The following is a 12,623-nucleotide window of genomic DNA, read 5'->3' as shown; positions in this document are numbered from 1 at the left end:
TTAGTTGGTTGTAATATAATGGCTATAACGTTTGTATTTGTTACCTATCAATTTTTATTTTTTATTTTTAAGACGAAGATTTATAGAAATAGCTTCTCTTATTATTAGGGGTAAAGCATTGGAAAAGGTAAAACCAAATGTCAGCTTTCCATATTTTCGTTCCTTTTAAATCATGTAAAGAAAGTCTTAAAATGTATTCCCCATTCTTTTTATCGTATATATAACTTCTGATATTTGTGTGGGGATTATAACTTGGGCTGGTGGGGCATATTTATTACATATGGACAATATAGAGGTGGAGCCCCTGCTTAGAAGTTCCTCCTCTATTTGCCAAAACGGAGAACCCCTCTGTAAGAACGACTCCTGATCTGGCAGACCTGGCGTATATTTGCATTATATGTGTGGCGATAACAGCTGATCGTCAGGGGTGAGAGAAGCTGAACCCACGGCGATCAGCTGGCTGGATGACAAGGGGTTGTCTTCATGAGGCAAAGCATTCAATACTGAGGCACATTAAAATCTGGCCCTTTTCTTAGTAAAAAAAGGTCGGTAAATGAGTCGAGCTCATCATAACTCTGAATCACCCCCCCCCCCACCCCCCCCCCACACATACTTTTATACGCAATTGTATGTGTCTGAAAAAGCGGTGCAGGTGAGTTATAAATATAGGGGTCGGTCTAATCCCCATATTTTTTATGTATTTCTACCAGAAATCTAGTGTAAATATATTAATAAACCTGCCGCAATGTGTCCAATGAACAGTCCAAAAAACCCAACTAACGACAGAAGAGAACACTGTATGATGCTATTACTCACAATTCGTTCCTTTTGGTGCAATAAGACCCAGCAGTTCTGATGTATTGGGGGGCAAACCGGCGACAAATACAGAAAGTGGCAGTGCTGGTCATACTGCTGCGTTTTTGGAACCCTCTTAGTATAATTTGAGTTGAAGTACTTTATATGGTCTTTTTATACCCATCTTATAATTTTCGGAAATATTATTTTATAACTTAATAGGCTTCCATGGTTCTTGGCATTCAGAAGCTGCTAAATGTCATTCAGGAAATCTACAGCGTTTGTACATACTACCAAACATCGGAACGTATTACATCACTCTTCATAAAGGTAAATGGTTTTGTTTTATAAATGTTAAATAGTTCAAGAGACTGGAACAGTCTTTCTAAAATCATTTGTAATCATTTTACCATGAGAAGTTCTGCAACTTTTTAAATTCCGTACCGTTTTCAACATCTCTGCTTTCTGTCAGTGAATGAAACCTTTTATTAACTCAAGATCAGTACAAGATAATATATACAACTGCCATAGTTTAACATAAACGTCTTATATTTCTAGGTTACAAATCAAATAGTTACTGCTTGTAAAGGATATATTACTGAAAAGGGAAAACTTAACATTTGGGATCAAGATGTCAAAACTGTAATGCTAAAAATTCGGGTAAGCAAAAGAGTAAAATTTAACTGCTGGAAACGCCGTCCCTTGGGAAGCTGCTGGTGCTTAAGCTTCTGTGTCCACAGATGACGTGTAGTATTACATGGCACCCGTTGAAATAGGTGGGTGACCACGTAATATACGAGTGGTCAGTTTGAGTCCTCCAAAACGAGCTGCTCTTTGTAGGGGCTTTCCACTGTGGCTAATAGAGGGGAGTTCCAAATAGGAGAGCCTCCCTTTATTACGTCCATTTGTCAGAATAAGGCATATGAGATGTTGGCTACCCTGGTTCGGTATTATGCCTTTGCATTGCTAAAGCTGTTCGCTGTATGCACATTACATTACTATGTTGCTTGTATTTGATTTCTCTGGGCTAGAAACTTCCATTTTTGACTGATGAATTGTTATATGGAAAGTAACATTATATTAGAGAATGGGGGACACCGCTCCATGGATATATATCCTTGCCACTAGGAGGCTGACATTAGGTATAGGAACGTCTTGGCTGCTCCTATGCAGGCTTTATCCCTCCCACAGGCACCAGACTAATCCGTTTTAGCCTAGGTTCCGTAGGTCTGCTGTATTTTATTATTTTAGTTTCATTTCTTTTTTTACTCTCCCTACAGCTGGTTATTCCTGTTCTCCCTCTCACCCTTCATCTCAGGGTTGTTGGCAGTGTTGGGTGCCACACTAGTTGCGCTTCCCTGAGGCAGGTATCTGCACTGTATTTTCCTCCACCGCCGTTCACCCAGTCCTCTGCTCACAGTTTTCTGGTAACCCCACTTCTAGTTCAAGGTAACCAAAGGGGTGATCTTGCGAGCACCTGAAGATGGCAGACAGTTTAGTTTGGCCTCTTCCCCTGTCTTCTATCTTTGTATTGATCTCTTGTCAGTTTTGGTTTGGCTTCCCTCAAGGGACAAGTCTGCGTTGTCCATTCTGTACCAATGAGCTTTGGCTTTTCGTCCTCTAGTCAAGACCCTGCCTGGAGTTGCTCACTTCTCTCACCCATCTGTTGACTGGTAGCTCCTTGGGATCCTAACCTGGTCCTGGATGTTCTTCAGACCTCCCCCTACCAGCCGTTACGTGAAACGTCTTTCCTGGAGGGGTCTTTGAGCTGGCAGCATTATTCTGCAGATCTCCCTATCTCATCCTACACCAGAACAAGGTGGTGTAGCGTCCTGTCCCTTTTTTCTCCTGAAGGTTGTCTCTGCCTTCCACCTCTAAGAGGACACTGTTCTCCCATCTTTTTGCCCTGCTCCTTCTCACCAGCGAGAGTATTTACTCCACACAGTGGAAGCTGTCAGAGCCGTGCACATTTATCTTTGTGTTACTGAATGCTTCAGGAAGTCGGACTCACTTTTTGTTATTCCTGTTATTACTTTGTTATTCCTTTCGGAGCGCAGATTTTGATACAATGGTTTTATGATGCCATGTTGCATTTGCATAGCCTCTGAGGTACCAGAACAGTGGAGACCCTCCAAAAGTGACCACATTTTGGAAACTTCACCTCTCAAGGAATTATTCTAGTGGTGTAGTGAGCACAGTTTTTTCTGTAGAACTTTTTAGAATTGGGCCTTAAAAATGAAAAAAACAATTTTTTTTCCAATAATATGTCGTTTTAACTCAATATTTTTCATTTTCTCAAAGAATAAGGGCTAAATGCACTTCAAAATGTGTAAAGCGTTTGCTCCCGACTACAGCAATACCCTGTATGTTGTCAAAAACGGCTGTTTAGACTCATGGCAGGGCTCAGAAGGGAAGGAGCGCCATTTAGATTTTGGAGCACGGATCTTGCTGGAATTGTTTTTGGGTGCCAAGGGTTTGGATTTCATTAGGAGTGTGTTGCCTGGGTTCAGTGCTTGTGGCCTTGTCTCCAGAAGTACTGCACGACCCATCCCCCTTCCTGGTCACTAAATAAGAGAAAACCCCCTCTTGAAATTCGAGGAATGTTCCCCTGTGGCTTGCACATCGATGAAGCATGTAAGCATTAAATAATGCCATCTGTATGATGTGCACGCCCAGTTTTTTGTACCACACCCTCGATTTCCACATGTCTCCATACCGCTTCAGAACTTGATCTGAAATATCAACCCCTCCCATGTTACCTATTATAATTCAGGATGCAGTCTGGCTTGGGGTTTTCTATACTGGTACCTCGCACCGGGACAGAGGGGCTGCTATCACCGTGTGTTGTGCCCAATATAAGGACATTCCTCTTGTCCTCAAACTTCACACAAAATAAGTTGTCGCTGCATGATGCCCTGCTCTCGTCCCTTCTGAATGTTTGCTAAAGCAGTTCTGCATGCCGCAGGAGTTCTGGAAGTGAGGCACTTAAATAGGTGGATGCTGATAGATGTGATAACCATGGCCCAGTATTGGGTGCACTAAATCCACATGATTTTTTCTCTAATTTCCAGGAAGGGGGGACATTCTGGGGGGTCATTTCTGGTGTCCTTTCCTTTGTAATCCTAAACCTGTGGGTGTACCCCGATGAATTTTCTCACATCCCGTGGCCTCTTACTTGGCTGGTACTGGCGGTATTAAAGCCTCCCTTTAAAATGTACCAGGAACTCACCAGTAGAAATGCACTTCTCGAGGATTTAAGCCTGGGTAAACTTGGCACTGAAATGGTCTATGAGGGGCCTAATTTTAAACATGCAGTCAAAACTAGGGTCATCTTGGAGTGGGTAGTGCACATTATTATTAGAATGTAGGAATCTCAAATCCTGTCCTGGACATGGCCATTTGGTACATCAGGGTGGGGTATAATATATCCGTGCTCCAGTTGGACCTAATACTCGCCATGTTTATTCACAATTTGACCAAATCCGATGCATCTATGGGGGTCCACCTGTGATGTTTAGAATAAATGAAACTGGTTTTGGGATATAAATTGTTGGGCATACAAATTTATCTCGGCCACCACTACAGCAATAAAGAAGAACTCTCTGAGCCCTGCCGTGTCTAAATGTTTCCCTGAGTTCCTAGTGAACTCTGGGATCTGTGGTACAAAATTATTGGGGGTTACCCAAATGTGGTCAGGGGCCACTTCAGTGGCAGTCCTGGTATGCCTTCTCCAGGGTTCTTCACTAGCGGATGAAGACTATGACAAGAGGTGTAGTTCAGTCGGGCCGACTCGTCATTATGATATAGACTGGCAGACCACTCGGCAGTAAGCCAGTATTACGGAGTTTGTCTTGGTTTATTAGGCCTATAAAGATGTTGAAATTCTCAGAATCCACAGTCAGTCCACAAGATTCACAGGAATAGAGAGGTAGCCGTTCCCCACATCACGCTCACTACCTTCATCATCAGCTGTAAATGTTGGAGTCTTCTGTATGTGATACTTTTTATAATCTTCTGTATTTCTTCAGGAATCCACCTTTCTGATTCAGGAGTATCAGGAGAGTTTTCACAGAAAACAAACATACAGCGAAATCCACAATGAAAAAGCCTTTGATGTTTCAGAGATCTATATATTCGGAAAATTAGGGGCTTTCTGTGAGCGGACTGATCAGGTACATAAGAAGAGGTGTATACATGTGTGTATGTGGATGAAATAATATGTAAAACAATCAGGAATACATTTACAAAAGCATAAACTCACCTATTGAACAGAATAATGGCAGATATATGTTCACATGTTCAGCAGAACGTTTATACATAGCCCTATTCTGACTTTGTGGTTAAGAACTTCAAGAATTTAAAGAGGCTCTGTCACCAGATTTTGCAACCGCTATCTGCTATTGCATGTGATCGGCGCTGCAATGTAGATTACAGTAACGTTTTTATTTTTAAAAAACTAGCATTTTTGGCCAAGTTATGACCATTTTTGTAGTTATGCAAATGAGGCTTGCAAAAGTCCAAGTGGGTGTGTTTAAAAGTAAAAGTCCAAGTGGGCGTGTATTATCGACTTACCTGCAAACGCTGATGCTGCTGCAGAATCAACTGTAGCCTCTGGTGCCGATGTGGCCGTCACGATGCAGGACCTGTGAGTGACGTCACAGATCTGCACTGTCAGAAGCTGGGCGTTCTGAAGAGAAGAGGATGTTACTTCTCTTCAGAGCGCCCAGCTAGTAAAAGTATTAAAAACGCCCCGATGTACGCACATAATACACGCCCACTTGGACTTTTACTTTTAAACACACCCACTTGGACTTTTGCAAGCCTCATTTGCATAACTACAAAAATGGTCATAACTTGGCCAAAAATGCTCGTTTTTTAAAAATAAGAACGTTACTGTAATCTACATTGCAGCGCCGATCACAGGCAATAGCAGATAGGGGCTGCAAAATCTGGTGACAGAGCCTCTTTAAGAACATGCTGTATCATTTTTACACAACAGCTTTCCTTATCCCTATCCCTGTTTTTTTTTTGGGCAGTTTAGTTAATTTTTCCCCCAAGGACTTTGTATAAAGCATGTTCGTGGTAGATGCGTGCTCGTGGTTTAGAGGCATTCACAGAAACCTTTGCTAAAACTACAAAAAATAAATTCAGTATCAGCAAATCAGCGTGTACAATTGTACAGCTCCCCCCTCTGTCAAACACATTAAATGCCGCTGTCACTATTGACAGCGGCATTTAATGGGTTAAACTGCCGGAATCGGCGCGCGCTTCGATTCCGGCAGTTGCAGCAGGAGCCAGGCTGTGTATAACAGCCGTGCTCCTGCCGCTGATCGCGTGGGTACAGTCTCAGTACCCGCGCCATCACAGGACGGATATATCCGTCCTCCTGCGCGAACTAGCAGCTGCTGAGGACGGATATATCCGTCCTTCGGCGTTAAGAGGGGGGCGGCGCGGAAGTGGGCAGGAGGCGGCAATACCCCCGTGTTTCCCCGAAAGTAAGACATATGTCTTACTTTCGGAGTACGGCTTATATTAGCCGACCCCCCTGAAACCCCCGATACGTCTTACAATCGGGGGTGTCTTACTATCGGGGAAACACGGTAGTACAATTCTTTAGCAGTAGGGAGTACTGTCCACTGTCACGCCACCACATCCACATGTGAACCCAGCCTTGGAATTAATTGTCATTTACGTTTATTGACTTAGGGCCTGTTCACATCAGCGTTCGGGTTTCGTTCAACCTTTCCGTTAGTGGAACCGATGAACGGAAAGCTGAACGGAAACTATCGCAACCGTTTGCATTACCATTGATTTCAGTGGTAATGCTTCAGTTTCAGTTGGTTTCAGTTTGTTTCCATTCCATAAAGTTTCAGTTTTTTTGTTTTTTTTTACAAAAACAATAGCGCAGTCGAAAGCATTATTGTTTCCGTAAAAAAAACTTAAACTTTACAGAACTGAAACAAAAGCAGTACCATTGAAATCAATGGTAATGCAGACGGAAGCGATAGTTTCCGCCCAGCTTTCTGTTCATCGGTTCCTCTGACGGAAAGGTTGAACGGAACCCGAACACTGATGTGAAAGGCCCTTCCTTTGGAAATGTGCTGCTGTTTCATTTGAAATATACTACAAACCTTGTGGACCATGCTGACACCTGAGAGGTAGAGGGTCATGTCATGGTAACCTACTTAGGCCCCCTTCACGCACACACTACACACTATTTTTTTGGGTGGCTATGCATTAATCTTATTTTAAAATATTTAAAAAAAAAATAAAAAAATTTATTTTTAATAATATTGATTATCCCAGAAACATCTCCGTATAGTGCTCAATAAACAAAGCCCTGGTTTCATTCAACGATGGCTATATGACACTAAGGGCATATGTACCACCAAAGCAGACCATTCTCTGAGGCCCCTGAAGAGAGCGGTCCAGCCCTAGTTGGTCACATCCCTTTGTTATTTGGTGGATCTTTGCTCTGGGGCCTCTGTCTTCTATGTACACCACAGCCTGACATATTGCAGATATGCGAGCGAGGGGGGATTGGTTTCGGGGCACAAGCCCTGCATATTCACCATGTACCCCTTAGACATGTTGCAGCACCCCATGGGGTAATGTATATGTACCACAGGTTGAGAAATTGGAATTGAGCAGCCATTTGTTTTTTCTTTTTTTCTTTTTATAGATTACAAAAATCTTATCTATTGTGAAAACCTACTCAGTTTTAAGCAAATCTAAAATTGAAGGAATTGATTTCTTCGACATAAAATGTAAAAATATTTACCAGAGCATTAAGAAAAGGACTCTCAATGTTCTGGGCATGAAGAAAACGGAATTTGATGTTGATTTTACAGAATTCATGGGACAGATGAATGATTTAGAGGTAAGTTATTCTTTAAAAAAAATCATCCTACAGGTTTATTCACATGGGGCGGTTTTGCACATGAGTTTTTTTCGGGGGTTTCTTCACCTGCACTGTGTGAATAAACCCTAAATCATACCAGCAATGATTTTCATTCAGCAAGTGTGGTTCACACCATGGGGGCGGTTTATATAGTGTTGTCAGATGTATGTGTTCACAAGTTGGCAAAAACGGCGCAAATTGTGACAAATATATCAAATGTTGCACACAGCATGATGTACTTGACACATTTATCTTCCTTGTACCACCTCATGTCTGCCGTACATATACACCAATAATTTGTGCCCAAAAATTCTTCACATGCCCCGATATTTCAACTCTTTTCAAAAACTTTGAGGTTTGCGAAGAAAGTGGTGAAAATCACATACATTTGGCTCACGTCATGTACTACTTTTTTTGGTACAATTTGCAATAGAATGCTGGCATATTTTGCTGACCAGTACTATGGCGTTAAAAATAGCAAATTATGGCGCACGCCATATTTGCGCAATAATTTTGCAACTTTTTGCTATATGTAGCTGCAGTAGATTTTACTTTCTGGCTCAGGGACAGCAGAAGATGCAACACATTATTATTAAGAGGTGTGAACCTCTCAGTAAATTAGTTACATCTTCCTTCTGTGAGCTGCAGACTAAGGTTGTATCCATAGAGTGCGGTTTTCCTGCGTTTTTTTGTCGTTCGGCCGAAAACCGTACTTAAAAAAAACGCATTCATTTTTACTGCAATCTGATGCAGTTTTGCAGTTAGCATGCTTGCATTTTTGTGGTGCGGTTTTCGGTTTGCGCGGCAAAAAATGCGGAGAAAACTGCCCCGTGTGGATACACCCTTAGACTGGCAGCGTCTAAGTAAATCTGGGCCACAGTGTTAAAATTTTCGCTGCAGCCAGATGTGATTTCAAAATCTATAGTGAAATATGAGATGGCACAGGGTTTTGGTTTGTGCCGTTTTTTATATTTTTTCTTTTTTAAACGCAGCATGCTCTGGGTGTGGCGTTTTTTCCTTTTGCGTATTTCTCTATAGAAATTAAAAAATTCCAGAAATTACACCTTTGCAATATGTCACTAAATAAAAAAAAAATGCCACAAAAACTGCAATAAAAAACGCCATTAAAACAGCTTGAAATACGTTGATTTTTACATGCGTTCAAAAATGCTGAAAAAATTGTATGTGAAGGAGGCTTTATGTTTTCAGGAGAAGCTACAGTTTTTTGAAATTACAGAATGCCCCATCCCTCAACTTAACTCCTTAACGCCGAAGGACGGATATATCCGTCCTCAGCAGCTGCTAGTTCACGCAGGAGGACGGATATATCCGTCCTGTGATGGCGCGGGTACTGAGACTGTACCCACGCGATCAGCGGCAGGAGCACGGCTGTTATACACAGCCTGGCTCCTGCTGCAACTGCCGGAATCGAAGTGCGCTCTGATTCCGGCAGTTTAACCCATTAAATGCCGCTGTCAATAGTGACAGCGGCATCTAATGTGTTTGACAGACAGAGGGAGGGAGCTCCCTCTGTCACCCCATCGGCGCCCCCGCAAACAAATCGCGGGTCGCCGTCGGGTTTCCATGACAGCTGGGGGTCTAACAAAGACCCCCAGGCTGTCTTCAGCATCTGCCTGTTAGGGCATGGCCACACGTGGCGGATTTCCTTCGCAACTGTCCGCATCAATGCCGCACCTAATCCGGGTTGCGGATTACGGCTGCGGATCTGCCCAAAATGTGCAGAAAATTGATGCGGACTAGCTGCTGCGGACTGCGGGAAAAGTGCTTCCCTTCTCCCTATCAGTGCAGGATAGAGAGAAGGGACAGCACTTTCCCTAGTGAAAGTAAACGAATTTCATACTTACCGGCCGTTGTCTTGGTGACGCGTCCCTCTTTCGGCATCCAGCCCGACCTCCCTGGATGACGCGCCAGTCCATGTGACCGCTGCAGCCTGTGCTTGGCCTGTGATTGGCTGCAGCCGTCACTTAGACTGAAACGTCATCCTGGGAGGCCGGACTGGAGACAGAAGCAGGGAGTTCTCGGTAAGTATGAACTTCTATTTTTTTACAGGTTGCTGTATATTGGGATCGGTAGTCACTGTCCCGGGTGCAGAAACAGTTACTGCCGATCGCTTAACTCTTTCAGCACCCTGGACAGTGACTATTTACAGACGTCTCCTAGCAACGCTCCCGTCATTACGGGAGCCCCATTGACTTCCTCAGTCTGGCTGTAGACCTAGAAATACATAGGTCCAGCCAGAATGAAGAAATGTCAAGTTAAAAAAGCAAGACGCATCCGCAGCACACATAACATGTGCATGACAGCTGCGGACTTCATTGCGGAAATTAGAATCTCCATTGAAGTCAATGGAGAAATTCCGCCATGAGTCCGCCACTGCTCCGCAACAGACAGAGCATGCTGCGGACACCAAATTCCGCTCCGCAGCCTATGCTCCGCAGCGGAATTTTACGCATCGTCTAAACGAACACTGCTAAATTAAAGTGGAAGTCAATGGACAAACGGCTCCGCTGCGGATTAACGCTGCGGAGTGTCCGCAGCGGAATTTAAGTGAAATTCCGCCACGTGTGAACCCAGCCTTAGGCGATGTCGGAGACATGACCTATTAGATTGGCTGTCAGTTTTACACTGACAGGCAATAATGCTTTGGTATACTAAGTATACCAAAGCATTATATATGCGATCGGCACATCGCATAGTGAAGTCCCCTGATGAGAAAAAATGTCAGTTAAATAAAGTGTGTGAAAAAAAAACAAAAAATTACAGTCAAAATCAAATAAAACTACTTTTTTTTCCCAAAAAGTGGTTTTATTTAGTAAAACTGTCAAAACAAATCACACATACACATATATGGTATCCCCGCGATCGTAACAACTTGACCAATAAAATGAACACATTAATTAAACCGCCGGATGAACGGCGTCCAAAAAAAACGCAAAAAAACAATGGCAAAATTCTCTCTTTTCTCCCATTCCCCCCATAAAAAATAAAATAAAAGTTAATCTATAAGTCCTATGTACCCCAAAATAGTACTAATGAAAACTACACATTGTCCCGCAAAAATCAAGCCCACATACGGCCACATCGACGGAAAAATAAAAAAATGACGGCTCTTGGAATGCGGCGATGCAAAAACAAGTAATTTTTTTCTAATCGTGCCGACCCATAGAATAAAGTGAACATGTTATTTACGCTGCATAGTAAACGGCGTAAATTTATAACATGAAAATTAATGCTGGAATAGCTGCTTATTTTCAATTCTCTCCTAAAATAGTTAATAAAAGTTAATCAATATGTTATAAGCATCTAAAAATGGTATAATTACAAAATACAACTCGTCCCGCAAAAAACAAGCCCTTATACGGCGATGTCGACGGAATAAAAAAAAAGTTACGACTCTTGGAATGCGACTGTGAAAAAACAAAAAATAATCCTTGGTCATTAACGTGCAAAATGGCCTAGTCATTAAGGGGTTAAACCCGCAGATTTCCACAACATACTGATCACGCTGCGGGCCGGATAATTTGCAGTATTCTCATATTTCTGTGTGGAATTTTATCGCTACGTGTGGATGTGGATAGGATGTACATGGCGGGGTGGTATCCGCACCGCAAACCGCAATTCTATCATGTCTAACAGTGGCCTTGAAAGGCTTCCCAGAATGCTCTTGGTTTACTGCAATTTATCCAGAACATTCATGAATATTGTAGTAGCCGTATGGAGCACTTTTAGTGCAGAGATTTAATATGATATAATGACAAAATGTATATACTGTATATGAAGTAGAAACAAGCAAGAAAAAGAATGATTAACAACACTCCACTTTATGGGCTGATTCAGACGTGCGTGGCGTTTTTGCGCACGCAAAACACGCAGCGTTTTGCCTGCGCAACAGCCACTTACCTGCTCCGTGAGGCAGCGTTATATGATGCGCGGCTGCGTGATTTTCGCGCAGCTGCCATCATTATGACACGCCATTTGGATATTTGTAGCACGTGGTGCTTTTCTGTTTACATTCATCCTTTTGACAGCTGTTGCGTGAAACAGGCAGTTCGCACGGAAGTGCTTCCGTGCGACCTGCGTGGTTTTCACGCACCCATTGACTTCAATGGGTGCGTGATGCGTGAAATACGCGGAGATATTGACCATGGAGCGCTTTTTGCGCAGCAGACAAACGCTGCGCAAAAAGCACGGACTGTCTGTACTGCCCCATAGACTTGTATTGGTCTGTGCGTGGTGCGTGAAAACCACGCGGCCCGCACGGACCGAATACACGTTCGTGTGAATCCAGCCTATCAGTGAGTATAATACGGGTATAATTGGAGAAACCAGGAGGTGATGCCATTACCTCAGCAGCTCACCGTGCAATATGGAAAGTTACATTCATCTGTTTACCTCTCCTGCCAAAATCTAACAAGTCCAGCGGGAAAACTGCAAAATAATTCTGTGCAATTGCCAGTCTAAGTGATATAGATATTGCTAGCCCAATGTTTATATAAATATATCTTATAATTCAGCTCTATGTAAGCCAAAAGATTGGCCATCAATATCATATCGGTGGGAATCCTACTCCCAGCACCTCCACCGATCATTTTATTGAAGAGGCCGCATTGCTGTCAGCGAGCGTTCATCCCCTTCATTGTTTACCAAGCACAGCGCTTTACATTCGGTGGTAGCTGTACTTATTATTGCAGCTTAGTCCCATTCACTTAAATAAGACTAAGCTGCAGTACCAGGCACCGCCACTACCAAATGTATGGTGCTGTGCCTGGTAAACAATGAAGGGGATGTGGCACTCGCTAGAGTGCTGTGCACCCCTCAGCCGGCTGATTGGCAGGAGTGTAGGGAGCAAGACAACCACCCCTTAAGTACCAGAGTGTCCCCAATGTGTTTTTTCTACCACAGTAAG

General features: G+C 43.0%; 1 protein-coding gene across 1 annotated transcript in view; it reads left to right on the top strand.

The window, feature by feature from the left end:
- Positions 1–12,623, top strand: part of DNAH8 (dynein axonemal heavy chain 8) — a 329,590-nt gene that overhangs the window by 40,866 nt on the left and 276,101 nt on the right. The window contains exons 10-13 of the mRNA XM_075863774.1: positions 1,018–1,125; positions 1,354–1,455; positions 4,824–4,967; positions 7,478–7,675. Coding sequence (XP_075719889.1) covers positions 1,018–1,125; positions 1,354–1,455; positions 4,824–4,967; positions 7,478–7,675 — 552 coding nt within the window. The remainder of the gene's footprint in view (positions 1–1,017; positions 1,126–1,353; positions 1,456–4,823; positions 4,968–7,477; positions 7,676–12,623) is intronic.

Source organism: Rhinoderma darwinii, chromosome 4 (assembly GCF_050947455.1).
Source record: "Rhinoderma darwinii isolate aRhiDar2 chromosome 4, aRhiDar2.hap1, whole genome shotgun sequence".
NCBI lineage: Eukaryota > Metazoa > Chordata > Amphibia > Anura > Rhinodermatidae > Rhinoderma > Rhinoderma darwinii.
Note: the sequence above shows the minus strand (reverse complement) of the source record. Positions and strands in the feature narration are given on the sequence as shown.